Below are 16,775 nucleotides of genomic sequence, written 5' to 3'. Positions count from 1 at the left end.
CCTGTCTCGGCTGACTCCTGGGATGTTTCCGTGGCCTAACAGACAGCTCTTTGTGCCGGGGTGGGGTGGGGGGTAAAGCCTCTTAGTGGGCTGTTACTGATAGGACTCAGGAGGCTTCTGCTGTCAGGGAGGGGTTATAGGAGTACTGCGCGACGACATGGTTCACCTGCTGTCTTTTTTAACTTTAATTGATGCAGACATTTGTTATAATGCAGCCCTTTTTTTGCATTTCTGCAAGTACTCAAAAGCAGGATTGGGGTCAACCCTCCTGGTCAGTAGTGCAGTACATGCCAGCCAGGATGACATCAACTTTAACACAGTACAGCGTCTACAAAGACCGATGGCTGACCTAACAGTGTTCAGGCCGCTGGCAGTTTGCGTTAATGATTGCCTCTGTACAGGATCATCATTTGAATCAGCGGTGCACCGCTCGCTGACAGCTTGTCTGCTTATGTAGATAGATGGCTCGACGCTCTGTCTCCACCTTCTCTCGGTGCTGTAGCCACATACCGTAGGTGAGGATGTTGTACTTTAGCGAAACGGCTAATGAAGACAAACGATCGTGCAGACTGCTGATGGGGTAAAAGTGCTGGAAGAGCAAGACAGGTTTCCTGGCCTTAAAAACTACAAACCCATTCAGCTGTAAATTATTCTGCTAATGGCCTTTCAGCAGCACTTCCTCATCTATTTATGCTTACATAGAAAAGTTACATCATTTTACATAATTGTGACAGCGATCCAACGAATATTATCTGATGAAATGGACATTTATGACGGGAACTGATCAAGCCGAGGGCCAGCCCCAGCTTCCTGTGCTAAAATATTCAAAACTGAGTGTTCACATTTGCTTGTTTCCACAACTGTGTGTCTCACAGCCTTCCTCCAGCTAGATTTATGCTTCTAGGCTGTACCTCCATACACTTCATGGTGGCCCATTACAAATATGCACCTCCCTAGAACCTTAACTGAATGCAGCAATATAGACATTACATCCCAGACTAGCATTTTAGCTGCATAACTACAGAGTGATGCCGGTCAAAAATATTAAAGCTGTGTCTGTTCAGAAGATTTATTTGTTTGAACTGGGCATCCAACATGACATTTTTGTACCAGATGTAAATATTTTAATTTGGTTTTAGAGTCTTTGAACAGTGGCAGCTGCAGGATGCGGCTCTAAGTTGCATAAAATACCAGTAAATGAAAAACGTGCTCACTGAAATCTGAGACAATTCCTGAGACAATCAGCATCGCAGGTTCCAGTATGAAAAAAATGGTCGTTAATGTTTGAATGCACTGCAGCTACTAGCTTTTTGTTTGTACTGAAAATGACATTCATGAGGAGCGTGATTATGGCGAGCAGTGTGACATAGCAGGGATTCCACTGCAGCCCACTTCTGAAAACAGTGGGATGATAGATGTGTGGCTCCGAGGCTTTCTCTTTTGTTGTACAGATGCTGACATTCCATCTTCAGATGAAAACATTAGAAATGCTGGTTGCGGAACCCAAATGGTTGCCTTTGCATACGCTTAGAATCAAGATTTCCCGAGCTGAATGAATGCGACAGTTTGATTTCATTCAATTGAAGGTAAATGCTACTGAAACAAACAAAAAAAGACTGACTGGTAGGCATGTTTCAGTTTCTAATAACAAAAAGTTTAACGTTTAACAGATTTTGACACAACACCAAAGACAAACGGCTCCATCATTACTGAGGAATGCTTAATCTTTGTCATAAATCTGCAACATGCTGGTGAATCCTCTGGAGCGATCTGTCTTGTTCAGTAGCACAACTGTCTTTGAAATCGTCAAACTCGTTTACAGCCCAATTTGATCTCAAGTGGGCGGGACCAGTAAGACAATAACCCATAAGTAACGTCAACTCCAGATTTTTTCCATTTGTCTGTGCAAAGAAGAACAAATAAATTAGGATAATGTTTACATTAAAGAAATAATCCTTCCAAATTAAATTTCTTAAGAAATATAAGTGCAGTTTGGGCACATTGCTGTCTGCTGTTTAGTCCTGGGTCTCAGTGTTGTGTTCTGTCCACTTCTCTTAGTAAAACAGTAGAAAAAATCAGGGAAAGCAGTTGTTTTCATTGAAAAATTGCAGTCTTCCATGTAATTTTCACACTTTGCAAATTCATGCTACGGGCCACATTTGACCCTCTGGCAGGCCCCTTTTGGCCCGCGGGCCCTGTGTTAGACACCTGTGCTCTAAGTAAAGACTGTCAGTTTATTTTCATACCTCTAAAGAAGTGATCCTAAAAACATCATATGCAACTTTTAATCCTTCATAGATGCCAGAATGTAAACGTTCAAGTAATGCATGTCGGCGCTCTTGCTGAGGTGAAACAAAATCTGCCAAGTCATGTGTCCCGTGGTGATGTCATGTGTTTGTGTAGCCCTGCAGCCATGTCTGTTGGCAGCTTCACTCTCCACCAACAAACAAAAATGTGCTGACTTTATTACTTTCACTGCAACACCAACACTGACCCGGCAAATGTCTGCATTTGTACCGTAAGTCATTAAACAGATCCTTTCAAGCGAGGTAGCGTTTTCACCACAGTGAATCCGATCCAGTCTGTGACGCCCCCGTCAGTAGAGTCGCCCGTAGGAAACTGCTCTAGATCAGCATATCAGGAGAGCATAAATCAGTCCAGGTGAATGCAAATGACAGGCTCGTGCAAGTCTGATGGAAATGTTTTCCTTGAATACCCTACAGCTTCGGAGAGATGAATTCCGTGTTGGCTGCAGACATTTTCTCAGGCATGTGCTGAGTGAATCTGCTGCTAACATTGTGTGCCTCGTAAGTAGCTGAAGGGCAGTTATTGTTGAGGACGATCTTGAGCAGTCAAAGAAAACGTCTGATCACATGCAGCTATCTTATATGGGCTTGTCTGGCTTTGTTGAGTTGGTATAGAGAATGGTATATGCTGGAGAACGTCTGTAGAAGTCCTTAAGGGCCGTGATGCGCCCGCCCATTGTTGGCCATTTGACAGATGAGGCAGGGTCAGTGAAGCGGTGTGTCCTCCGCCTTTACCACTAGTTGGACCCCTAACTGCAGCTTTTCAGCCTATTCATTGCATGGGTGAGAAAGATCTCTCATCCATTAGCCACCCAGTGAACGAGAACACAAAAGTGGATGTGTCGAATATAAGCAAAAGTCCTAGTCCTAGCTTTTCTGGACTCTCCTTTTGAATGATGACTATACACCGATCAGGCATAACATTATGACCTAATATTATGTAGGTCTCCCTTGTCCCTCCAAAACAGTTGTGACTGAGTGGAGGGGCCTCTGTGGATCATCCTACAGATACTTGATCAGTTTGAGATCTAGTGAATTTGGAGGCCAGGTCAACACCTTGTGCTGTTCTTCATGTTTTTTTTCTTTTGAGTTGTTCCTAAACCGTTTTTGTGTGTCTGTTTGTGTCAGGCTGCATCCTGCTGGGGATGGCTGCTGCCTTCAGAGGAGTGTCATTGCTATGGGGCAAGCCTGGTCCGGTCTAGGTGGGTGCTCCATGTCTAAGTAACATCCACACCATTGCCAGGTCCAAAAGTTTCCCAGCAGAACATTGAATTGTCACAAGATGGTCAATGTTATTCACTTCTCCCGTCAGTGGTCACAATGTTGTGGCTGTTAAGTGTAGATAACTGCTATGTTCTGGCATTTATTTCTTCCTTCTGCAGGTGCAGAATGTACAGTATGTGCTAGCTGGTCAACGCTGGTAGCCTTTGTGATTGCGTTTGTCCTGAGCTTTTGAAAGATGCACACATGCTTTGCAGTAGGCTTTGTTGCAGATAAAGATCAAATTCCAGACACTGCTATCGTCAATCATTTCTGACCTCACAAAAACAAGTTCTTGTTTCATGCATCTTCAAGAGCAGTTTTAAAATATTTCCCCTCTTGGGTGCATCTGCAGAGTTAATCAGATTCAAGCACGTGGTCTTATCTTTAGAGGGCGTTGTCGCCTGTCTTTCCTGTCCATGTGACAGTCACAATTGTTGGATAGCCCTCAATAAAACTCACCCATGGGTGCAGCTCAGGCTTCTGGTTTTTCTTTCACATTGATGCAACCACAGCAAATCGGATGAGCAAACGAATGGTGTCCCTCTTCCTTATTTGCTTTCTTGATTTTTTACGATGACTACAGGACACGGTTACAACATCTGTTTCAAGCTTGGGCTGAACTAAGGAAGTAAGACCGGCAGAACTATCTGGCATCTGTGTACTCGAGGGGAAAAAAAGAGAAAAAATGTGCAGTGGCAAGCAAACCGTTTTAACAAACCATACACAGAGCACAGGGGGATACGTTCACCTGGTCTGCGACATGTAAACACCTTTCAAAGCACTGCCGAGGCCTGTGTTCATCACGTTGCGGTCTCGTCTCGGGGCAAGTGGAAGTCCTCGCCACCTCACCCCGCGGGGCATCCTCGTAAATCATGCAGGAGGGCTGGATTTTAAGTGCAGAAGCACCTTAAGCACGGCGTTGTGTTTTTGCCACCGAGCGGTTTAATATATGGCTGCTCTGAGACGAAAAGGAAAAGATGTTGTTGAAATTCACCTTTGGAATTTGAACTGAAGCATTTTTTTTAATCTTCTGTAATACCTTTATTGTTTAGGTTGTCGACTTTATGCATGTTGTTGTGCATAAAAGCCACGATAATAATTAAATGAACATTTTCAAATTTTGATGGCAATAATATTTTGCAGCAGAATTGTACAGCTTCGTATTTAGGTCACCGCCAGCTCCAGACCACTATTTGACTTCTAATGTTTCTGTCTGAAAATGACTTGAAAATCCCAACATTACACCTCGCCAGCGTTCTACAACATATCCAGTGTTAAAGCTGAAAATAAACCTCTTCGGCCTTTAAGCAATGACCTTGTCGGTAACTCCAAAGATTGTATTTATGGCTTTATTAAGCCTTTGTTATGATGTAACTACAACTGTCGAGGCGATAGTTGTGTGCCGCAAGTAATGACTTGGTAACGTGCGACATCCGACACTGTAGAAAAATCTCTCAGAGACAACAGGATTTAATATGTGTTTCAATTTTCCAAGGCTTGACAGCTCCGGGGGAGTTATGTCTCACACCACGCCCCGGCGGCGTTTGCTGTCAAATTCACAACAACGGTATCCCGGTTTTAAAAAGGGGTTAAAGCCAGGGTTGTAACTCCCGGGCTGATGACAAGGGATCTAAAAACGTCAACCTCGAGGTAATAAAGAGAAGCTCGGCGTGAATCAAAAGTTCAAGTCGAAGCCTGAGTTAGCACCACTTTCATGCAAAGCTATTTAATTTGAAGCTCGTTTCAGTCTAAAGGCGCTGTCTGAGTTTGCAGAACAGAGATGGCTGCAGGCATTTTCATTACCGGTTTATTTTTCCATGAGGCCTTAAAATCAATAGGATGGCCTCGTTTTTTTTAAACCGGCATTGATGGCGGTCAATAATATGGCTCATTAGCAAATGTGGGACAAGCACATTTCCGTGTGTTTGCCACGCCTCTGAAGTGTTACTGATGGCTGGGCCCCCACTTTGGTTCATAGTACCTCAGCAGCTGATGCACGGATCGTCAAATGTTGTATGGACGTCCCCAAAAAGTCGGCTTGCCAGTTTGATGACTTTGGCAATCTTCTGATCAAAGGCAACACTGTAGAGCGAAATACCAAAGGTAGGGCTTAGGGACTGGACTACCCCACAAACTAGATAGTGATGGTGGAAGAGAGAGAGGTACCCTGGACAACCAGAAAGGAGGAAGGCTCCACAGGAGATGGCCTGAAAGGAAGAATTGCAGTGGATTGAAAGAACAGTGAATGACACTGAGAGCTAAGGTGAACAGACCACCGTAAGAGACAGGGCCATAGAAACTGAAAATTATGTGTTTTTTTATGAAGCATGGGAAGTAACAAAAGACAATGGAGTCGCAGGAATAGCCCAAACAGACCATAAAGGAAAATATACAGAACGTGTGAACAGATCTACCATATTCAACTTTCACCTAAGCTTCATAAATCTGTGCCATTACCACCGTATTATAAAGCCCGATCCATGCCTTTTACTTATATCCACGCAGTGAATTGTCTCAACACGTTGGATGAAGCGGGTCTCAATGTTTGCACAGATGTGCGTGATTCACACCTGACTCTGGAGATCTCCTGTCCTCACCTCAGACTGATTGATAACTGTAGCTCTGGACAGTTCGACAATGGACGGATTAGCATAAAATTCAACACCTTCACGCTGCGCACAGAATGAGTCGCGATAATGAGGTGATCCCTTTGACTTTCCCTCCAGCACCACTGGCTGGCGCTGGGAAGTCAATACTCAAAGCGAATTCCCATCGGCCTCGGTTGCACTGCCTCTGATGCTTATTATCAAATGTGAGCAACACTCTGACTCACTAAAAACTTTGAAAATTACACTAGGCCAGGAAAATAATGCAAAAAATGGTTCAAAATAGTTGAATAGCTGCTCAACATTACCCTGAATACAATGCAATATCAATAGGTAAGGTGCTTTATTGGCTAATCAGTGCTTTAAAAGCGTTTGCGCCCCTAGGAATCTTCTACATTTCTGCATTAAAATGACTCAAAATATAAGCAGAAGTCCTGAAAGCAGATAAAGCTAAAGTCCTCAAAATGAAACAGAAATATAATACTTGTGCATTTATTAATTTGTGAGAATGTGTTGTTTGTACATACAGGAGATGCAAGTTGCAAAAGTACATTAACGATGTTTTCAGTATCTGCTGTAACCCCCTTGTTCAGCAGCAGCAACTAAATGTTTCTGGTAACTGCTGATCTGTCGCCTGCATCAGCTTGGAGGAATCTTAGCCCATTTCTCGGTACAGAGCCGCTTCACGTCTGAAATGACGGAGGGTTTCTGTTGGGTTGAGGTCAGGACTTTGGACTGATCTTTGTTTGTCGACCCATCCCGTGGAGGAATGTCGATGTAAAAGGCACCCATTGTTTTATAAAAGCGAGACCAGCGGCATTGTTGGTGAGTCATCGTTGAAGTCGCTCGTCTTTTAATGAACTGGTGACACAAACTCATCTGATTGGTTGACATTGGCATGTTGAAAATGAATTGTAGTCTGCGGCTATTTCCTCCAGCAGTGTAATCCCATCCGAAGCCTCGTTGAGCTGTAATCCAATCATCTTTTGTTTTCAGCCAAAAACAACAAGAATTCAAGACACTGCTAACCTTGTTATTTGATACCTGCATTGATACAAGGAAATATCTCTCATAATTACACTGTATTTCATGCACTGATTGCGTTTTCAGTCCGTGTTCAGAAGTCCTGCATCGCTGTCCTACCACAAGGTCAGGCATGTGCACCTCTCGTGGGCAAGCACAAGCGACTCTTCCGCTCCCACAGCTCTGCAAACATTTCCCAGCGGCTGTGTCACCGCATTACTTTACGCGCAGCTCATAAAGTGATGATTACACACTGGGCCTTATCAGGCCTCAGCTGCGGTGATGTAATTTGAGGCTGTAACTGAAATGCAAACATACCAAGGGAACCACGCAAGGTGTGTTTAAGTCAAGCGGTGGCCCTTCCTGTTACCTGCACAACTGTCAGACGGAGATAGTTCACAGGCTGGGACGGGTCATTAAACTCTGTCCCGTCTGCTGTGTTGTCAGACCCTGAGCTGACGGGACTGTTTGTATTGCCAACATGTAATAGGCCCAGTTAAGGGTTTAACAGCAAACATTTAATGTCGGTGTTTGGCGCCCGCCCCGCTGAACATGCTGTCTGTGTAAACGCGGTCAGCAGACCTCGCTCCGCTTCGTGCAAACACGCCAAAGGTGAAGAAGAAGAAATCCGATCCCGTGTGACGTCACCAGGTCGACTCCCAGGGCTTATTTTAACAGTCAAGGAACGTGAGACTGCGTCCTGGGCTGCAGCTATCCTTGTAATGAGGAAAACCTCACCGTAAATCTCGCTAACATCCAGCTTCCTGCTTGCAAAGTATGACTTTGGCATAATTTCGGGTTACGGCGAAGACGGAAAAGTATGTGTTTGTTTGTATCTTCTCTGTTTACTCAGAGATGTATAATTGTTGGCATATAAATATAAAAAGGACAGTTATAATCTTTTTTGTTTGTTCTGGAAACAAGACGCCAGAGTGAGATGTGTCGAGTAAAAGAGTGGGAACGCCACATAAGCAGGCCTGCAAATTATCCTCGGTCGTTCTACCAACACCCTGTTTTTTTTTTTAAGACTTGTTTACCAGTCTTCAGTAATATTTGGTTTCAGTGGTCCTCATCATTAATCACCACTCCAATAAATTTTTATCATTCAGTTTGGTCCTAATCTCATGAAAAACGGCATAACGAGACGCTTCCTCGCATTCCGATCTTTATTAGTCGGACAACTAATTGAGATAAATGCCCCTGTCATATTTGCCTTGAGTGGATGGATTCCGTTGTCACCGCGCAGCCACCACCCTGCTTGTCTACAGTCACGCCATTGTGTTGAAAGGAAGGGCTGTTAAAGAGCAACTAATTCACCCTGACTCAAACAATGCAGAGGCTTGTGCGCGCCTGTGATGTGCTAATCTCTCTGACAGATAAGTAAGGACCTGGGGCTGTGGAGGCACCGCGCCGGAAGGTCAAAATGATTGCCTCGGAAACCTTTCCTGAGCAGCTCTCTGCTTTTAAAGCCGGTGAAGGGAAAAGCTCTTGTAGACGAGCAATCTGACACCGCCAGCCGCCGTGGAAATTTAATTATGTTTTCTAGTTTGTGTAAACAAGAGTGAGCGTAAGATGAGGTTCGAAGACGAAAAGGCAGTCCGTGTAAAGGGGATAGCAGATTCTTTTCCGCGATAGTAGCGTTTTTACAGAGCGGGCAAGATTGGCGAGCGCACAAGTATGAATGGCTCACACCGGCATAGGCTACGCGCGTAGGTTACGTGTGTAGGTTACACCATCTCGTCCCTCAGTTCCCTAAAAGAGCCTTTAAGTTTAAGAAAAGTAGTGGACATCAGATCAACCACAAAAACATTTTAGCACCGTCTCATAGTCAGTCAGCATAGAAATCCAGCAATACATCAAGCCAAGCCTTCAATACTCCCCTACAATTAACCTGTATTAGCATCAGCATCAGTTCCACATGGTGTATCAACACACTGACACCTAATGGTTAGGAAAAACCCAATTCAATCCCCAAATTCCTTCAACGCTATCAGACTCCTCTATTCAAAACAATCCACTGCTTTCAAGTCTCAACAAATTCAACCTGCAAACTGTTTTCACTCGTTCTCTGCCGTGTTCGTCCTCCTGTGCAAAGGAACGGAGCATGACCTGACTGGAGGACAAACCGCCACGATGGCGTCCCTTCGGGCATGTTTGCTGACTCATCAACATCCGCTCATCCACTATAGGTTTCTGTTTGCTCTCTGATAGCCGGTACGTGGAGCACGCATGAGTCACGGTGATACTGAGCCCTGAAACGTTTGAGCAGGCGGCGACAAACTTACTTCACAGGCTGCATCCATTTGTTACAGGGTGGATATTTTGTGTGCAGCAGAACATAAAAGGTCCTATAAACTAATAACTCTTTTTTATGAGGTGAAGAGGAAAGATTTTTTTTTCCATGGGAAAAATCCCATGGAAATGTGTCTACACAGAGGCGTGATTGACATGATGATTATTTGGTAGTTTCTTGAGCTTCTTAGCTCTGGCGCCGTTCTTGCGGAACGCTACACCATTTGCCCGTGTTCGAGTCGAGCGTGACGCAGTGGCAACATCTGATCTCACATCTGAAAGGCTTGTGCAGACAAGCCTTGTGTAAACCAAGCAGCGTCTCCTGAACTCGGGAGGAAGGCCGGGTAACCTCTAAACCCACTGGGGCCATTAAAACAACAGGTGCTCTGGGGGAGGAAAGATCAGCTGTCAGAGCGAGGCGGCAGCTAGCTGGAGGTTTGGCTAGCAGCAGCTGCAGGTAGCAGCATCGGATCTCGACCCGGAGGATGAAGGAGTCACCCACCAGCGGAGCACAGCCCACTGAATCTGAACAAACCCCAGAGCTCATTAGACAGAGGACTTGTGGCCTGTTAGCAGCTGTGCTTGTCACTACACAGACAGATGGGATGCTATATTTTAATGGAGAGCCCTGCCTCTCTCTATCTGGGCTTTATTGAGTCTCTAGTGAAAACAGAGTGTATTCAAGCAAGACCAGACACGCTGTTCCACATTTATCCCCGTTTATAAATCTTTGTTCATGTGCATTTCATTTAAACTAGCTTTTTAACTTGCTCCTGACTTAGATCCGTTCGCCTTTCATTTGAATGTGACCTGCGGCAACAGTAAATTGCTTTTATCTCGCCGATAGAAAATTGATCTGGGTGATGTATGGCAGATGTGATGTATCCGGTACACTAAGCCCAGCCCGTAGTGAAAGTTACTTACAGTAACAGCTGGTGCACCGGGAGAGGTGCCCTGATTTAACACAGCACAAGTGCTATTGCTCATTTCGCAACATATGTTAGTTTTCTTGGAGGATTTAATCATGTATTTTGTCAGTTGCTGTGTAAAAACAAGGCGTTGAAACAACTGCTTTAGGGAAAGAGCAGTATGAAACAATCCAAAAGTAGAACACTGACTGAATCCAAAGGTCACTTTTATTTAATTCAGTGTGAAGAAATTCAATACTGTCCCCTGGACAGCACTAGAAACACATTTAAGGTGATAAGACGGGGACATTTCTCTCTGAAACTAGACCACACAACGACAATGACTTCAGTAACTACAAATTGGATGACTTTGTTGTGGGTAAACAACAAGATCATAACGGGCTCAGGTCATTTGTATAATCTTCTTGATAAGTCTGAACCGCCTGTCCTTTCAAACCCAACTTACTTTTATGTGCACTTACATGAAGTGAACAGTAATACTTAAAAAAAAAACTCAAATACTGTAACAGAATACTTAATATATCAGCTTTAGCAGCACTATACACCGATCAGGCATAACATTATGACCACCTTACCTGTTTGGTAACAGAATGTTGGAGGGGAGGGGCCTCTGTGGATCATCCCACAGATACTTGATCAGGCTGCATCCTGCTGGGGATGGCTGCTGCCATCAAGGAGTGTCATTGCTATGGGGTGGTGGTACATGTCTAAGTAACATCCACATGAATGCCAGGTCCAAAAGTTTCCCAGCAGAACACTGAATTGTCACAACATGGTCAATGTTATTTACTTCTCCTGACAGTGGTTTTAATGTTGTGGCTGATCGGTGTATTTCAGTGAACAGGTCAAACACACACACACACACACTCAAACCACACTTCAATCAGTGTCTTCACATCTTTCCCTTCAGATCAGTAACATACGGTGCACTTAGATTATCTAAAACGCTCTAAAACAACAGTGACTTCATGATAAGTTGATCAACTCCAGTTACAGCAGCAACGGCCTTTCAGAAAAATTAAATACATGATAAATTGCCAACAGCAGTCCAATGCAACAGACAAATAATGCTGATGTGAGCTGATATAGCTAAATGTGCTAATCTCCTAATTGCCTTATGGGTATTTCAGCGGTGTTTCATACTTTGAGTTTAGTGGGAGGTCACTTCTCTTAGGATACCTCAGACTGTTAAAAAAGACCTTAAAAATAGTTTCCTCCTCTGTAAAAGGTAACAATCCATTTATGCCAATTCAGATAATGGCAAAATACTATCCTCAGAGTCCAGTGAATTATTCAATCCAGAGTCAAGGAATGTTTCTAATACTATTTACAACCTCTCTGAGATTAAAACTGTATGGCTATGTATAAGCTCATCATATGGAAGTCTACTAGTGGTAGGCTTTCATGGATCACAGTGTTCAAAGCTACATGGAGCAGTAAGCTTCTTCATCATTATGTGGTGTGCATACTTTCACAGATTAACACAATCCACCTCGCTGTGAAATATCGCCGAGTTGTCCCACCGCTAGACACGACATCGTCACACGTGCTATTTTTTATCGGTGTAGGTGTGGAGTGTTGAGAAAGTTGTGAATATATAGTTGTGCGCGCGTCTATGCCTGTGTTTGTCTATGACAGCACAGTGAGAGTGACGGTCCCTTTGGTCCTTTTCAGGATGCCGACAGCTTCTTCATGTGTAACACCCTCCAGGGTCTGCCCGTTGACGGCCATGATCTGGTCCCCTCGCTTCAGGCGGCCGTCCTCCGCCGCTGCCCCCTACAAAAGTAAGAAGGTTTTATATTAAGAACATGTGTGAAAATAAAACTGTGAAAACAAAACAAGATAAACTTAACAAAATCTTGAGAAACGTCTAAAGATCCTAGGAAATGCTTTTGAGATCTCAAAGAAAATTTTGCGAGATATAAAAAATTTTGAGATGTTGAGAACTATTGTGAGATCTCAAAAAAACTTTGGGGACATCTCAAGTAACCTTTGCATGACACCAAGACACTTTTGTGAGGTCTCGAGAACTTTTGCGAGAACTTTTTCCAAGTTTCTACAAGATCTGGAGAACTTTTGCCAAATATCAGGAGAAATTTTTGCAAGATCTCATGAAAAGTTTCTAGGATTCTGAGGAGCATTTCAGTTCAGAGTGCACTTTAAACAAGTGACCCCTTGCACTAAATATTCACTTCAAACGTGTGGAAATCAGGCCTACTGCCAAGCACAGATTTAATCTCATAAATTTCTATTCAGCTCTGACACACAGGTGTATATTCTATTGTTGATATTTCAATGGCACCTAACTTATCAGGAAAACAATCACTTTTCAGATGTTTTGCCAAATTCTGCAAAACATGTTGATGGTGCAACAATACACTGTTTCAGCTCGCGCCACTTACCTTTCCAAAAACAGTTTTAACATAAATTGGCAAGTCTCCATGTGGGCTGCCATATCCTCCAACGATACTGAAGCCCAGTCCATCTGGTCCTCTGTCCAGAGTGATGGACTTATACTGAGGTGGGCTGTGGGAAAAGAGTAGGCAGTTAGGGAGTGTGCAAAAAGAAAGAAGGAAAAAAGAAGAGGGGTGTGAAGGAGGCTGAATGTTGTGTAAGAACTACGAATCTGGAGAGAAAAACGGTCAGTCCCCTATCCTGGATACAGAGTCTTAGACAGATTAACATTATAGGGGTAAGATGAATGTTGCAACCACGTCAAATGCTCTTCTAGTAACAACAACTTCATACCCGAGGTCATCCTGGAAGATGCAGCTGGGCGTAAGACCCCCACCTGCCTGCTCCTGAGAGGGACCCGTCACGGTGGTGTCGCCGCCTGCTACCACCTTCAGGTACGTGGACACAAATACATTCACACTGTCATGGTACGGTAGACTTGATTTACTGTGCAGATAAAGACTGATAGCATGGTGGTAGTGCTGGATGAGGGAGACGAGCTTTATGGTACTTCAAAGTCTGCCCCCGCTACCCTTCCTACTTTGTACGCAGATAAAGGAAACAATACGGTACAAGTGCAGCCGCAGATGGTCTCAACGGCTGCGGGTTTATCTAACAGGAACACGGAGGGTGTGAGAACAAGTGCATGGGTGTGCGATCTGGGAGACCTGCAGCTGTATTGTTCCTGTGGCGTTCTTGAGCAGAGTGACGGCCTGTGAGTGGCTCATGCCTTCAGCAGAGGTTCCGCATATACTGACAAGTCGGTCCCCGATCTGAAAAATGGAAAGAGAGCTTAGTTCTTATGCTTTTTTTTATTTTTTTAAATGCACATTAGAAAAGCTTGGTGCATTCTGCTGTGAAACTGTCTCTTAAAAACAAAAGAGTTTGGATGCAGCTAAGTGCTTGGTTGTATTGTTTTCTCAAGGATTCCAGCACATCAGTTTGTTAAATGTGCATTTTTATTGCTTGAAATGCTGTTACATGGTTTTTTATGGTTTGCTACTTTTCCACAAGACAACAGGATGTAAGACACTGGCTAATCCTGTTTGCAAATTTCATTCACATCGGCATACAAAAGCAAAAGTATGCTTATGTTCAGTTGAGTAATTTCATTATGGAGTGCTCTTCATTTCTCATTCTGGCTGAAAATATAAAGCAGCGTGAATTTGGCATTCAAGATTCCCCCTATTCATTTCAATGAGCCCTTCTGTGGGTTTAATGATCTTAATGCATGAGTGGGAGATTTATTATCCGTGTTAGCAAAGGCTATTGTCCTCCTCCAGTCTGAGCCCAACAGAGTTACAATTGTCAGTTTCCCTGTGAAGGTCACTGTGAGAGGCTGTAGGCTCTTGACCTCTGGAGGCGTCAGAGATTCACTAACTCCATAAAGACTGGTGTAAATAACAGATTCACATTAAATCCCACGCAAGAACTGGAGGTATGCAAATTCTTTGTTTTGTTGTCTGCTGAAGACAGAGGAGATCAATAAGAGGCTGGGAATCTTGTACCTTGAGCTTCTGGGTCTGAGCAGCCAGGCCGACGGGATTCATCATGGCGATAAAGATGGGTATATCACCCAGAGGGCTGCCCACCCCGCCTGCTATACTGATACCCAGAGAATCACTGGGGCCTTTAGTGAACTCGACCGTCCTGGTGTCCTGATGCTCTGGATCTGTGAGGATGTAACCACAAACACATTATTTAGAGGAGTTGCTCAACATTTTCTGTTCTTTTGTACGTTGCCAATTTACTGATATGCCTCCCAGATTAATTTCCGCTCGTTATTTTGTGGTTGTAATCTTGCAACACTTACATTCCTGACTTCTACTTGACTTGTCAGGGTCACCTGGAAGGTTTCCAGCGTCTGAACTAGACTGATAGGCCACCTTGGCGCTGCCTGTTTCACTCATCTGAAACAAAAAGCACTGAGAGTTTTTATTTCCATTGACTAGATAAGAGACATTCCTGTTCTACTTCAAACTTGATAGATGTTCAATGAGCAGTAAATTACCTGACTGCTTTGAGACAGACGTCTTTCAGAGTGGAAGGGGCCAGCCTTAAACCTTCCTACTTCCATTTTTATAGGCCCCACGCAGCACTGCAACACAAATGTTGTTCATTTAGTTGTCCAGCATTGTTGTGTCATTCACTGTGTTTCATTGCGACGAACTGAGGTGTGGAAATACCTTGAGCAGCGCAGCCACGGCCTCCTGAGTGGCTGACCTGACGTCTTCTCCGTTGACTGACAGTATCTGGTCGCCCTGCATCAGCCGACCGTCAGTCTCCACCAAACCTCCCTTCACAATATCAGACACAAACACTCCTGTGTCGTTCCTGATTGGCAAGGTTGGAAGACAAAGACATGTCAGTGGGCAGCGTTCTTCCCTACTGGCAGATCTAAATCTTTCTCCAGATTATGTGTTTCAACATGTTATTGTCGACACACTATTTATCCAGCAAACTTTTTCACTGGAACTCGGCAAACGTCTGGCTCACACCTCTTGAGAAACCAATTACAAACACCTCGTACAATGGGACATTTAACAGCAGAGTATCCCAGCAGTTTGACCATAGTTTGGTTTTGAAGCTACATACTCTGTAATCTCTGAAAACACAACTTGCAAGAAAAAACTTATCTTAAGCCTTTTTTTTTATTATTTAAATCACTGCTGTGGATTTTGCATATCTGAGGTGCCAATCTCCACGTGGATAAAGACTAACCCAAGCAGAAGCTGTGAAGCAAGGAAACTCGATCCCCCTCTATCCCAGAGCCAGAGATACTTGGCTGTGACAACTCCTCACCACTAACTGCTAGCTTGCACTTTCCTTTCAGCTGAAGGTTTTAAGTTGTCTGTGTTACTGTGTTTTCCATCCTTTCGAGCATTTTATCTTTTTTTTCCACTTGTGCAGCAAAACCACTGTGACAGAGGCAGAAATGTACAACTGTATTAAAAGTTGGTCTGCCTGCTGCTGCCGCCTGAACTCCTCTGCCTTCAGTCTCATCCTGGGTCTTTCGACCATGCAGCAGTCATACATAGACGTTGCTTTATTTTGTATCATAATACTATTGTATAGCGACATTAAATATCGTGATAATATCGTAAGTATTGTAATAATATCGTAACGCAACATTAGCACGAGATAAAAGGCTATTGTCCTCCTCCAGTCTCACATCGTCATAGTATCGTAAGTATTGTGATAATATCGTATTGTGACATTAGTATCATGATAGTATGGTATTGCGATATTATGTATCGTGATAATATCGTAAGTATCATGATAATATCGTATCGTGACATTAGTATCATGATAGTATGGTATCACAACATCATGTATTGTGATAATATCCAAGTATCGTGATATTATCGTAACGTGACATAAGTATCATGATAATATCCTATTATATTATGACTTTGTATTGTGTTAATATTGTATCGTAACATTAGTGTCTTGATAGTATTGTATCGCGACATTATGTATCGTGATAATATCATAAGTATTGTGATAATATCGTATCGTGACATTAGTATCACGATAGTATGGTATCGCGTCATTATGTATCGTGATAATATCGTAAGTATCGCGATAATATCGTATTGTGACATAAGTATTAGGATAATATCATACGAGATCGGGACTTAAGCTTTGTGATGATATTGTATCGTGACATACTTTAAGTCGTGACTTATATGTTAATATCGAACAGAATGACAATCTGATTGGTTTGTAACATACATGCCATGTGGGAAAGAAGGAGCTTTATCTGAATCTACAGTACATGTTAATACCAAACACACTGCCTGTCTTTGGTAACTAAAACCAGTCACGTTACAGATTCCTTAAAGGGAAAGATGGTACAACCAAAATCTAAAATATTTTTTTCAATGCCGTGCTCTACTTAT

The 16,775-nt window shown here is 43.4% G+C and overlaps 1 protein-coding gene across 3 annotated transcripts in view; it reads right to left on the bottom strand.

Annotated features, from left to right (window-relative positions):
* Nucleotides 1-9,859: 9,859 nt before the first annotated feature.
* The window catches only part of mpdz (multiple PDZ domain crumbs cell polarity complex component), a 42,722-nt gene continuing 35,806 nt past the window's right edge, over nt 9,860-16,775 (bottom strand). For all 3 annotated transcript variants that reach the window (XM_084547797.1, XM_084547799.1, XM_084547798.1), the window contains 8 exons: nt 15,060-15,207; nt 14,885-14,971; nt 14,687-14,783; nt 14,382-14,545; nt 13,542-13,646; nt 13,168-13,262; nt 12,822-12,945; nt 9,860-12,195 (listed from right to left, as the gene is read on the bottom strand). In XM_084547797.1, coding sequence (XP_084403923.1) covers nt 12,049-12,195; nt 12,822-12,945; nt 13,168-13,262; nt 13,542-13,646; nt 14,382-14,545; nt 14,687-14,783; nt 14,885-14,971; nt 15,060-15,207 — 967 coding nt within the window. In that variant the 3' untranslated portion in view covers nt 9,860-12,048. The remainder of the gene's footprint in view (nt 12,196-12,821; nt 12,946-13,167; nt 13,263-13,541; nt 13,647-14,381; nt 14,546-14,686; nt 14,784-14,884; nt 14,972-15,059; nt 15,208-16,775) is intronic.

The sequence above is a fragment of the Chelon labrosus genome (genome assembly GCF_963514085.1).
Source record: "Chelon labrosus genome assembly, chromosome: 1".
In the NCBI taxonomy this organism is placed as follows: Eukaryota; Metazoa; Chordata; class Actinopteri; order Mugiliformes; family Mugilidae; genus Chelon; species Chelon labrosus.
This window is presented reverse-complemented; position numbering and strand designations above follow the sequence as displayed.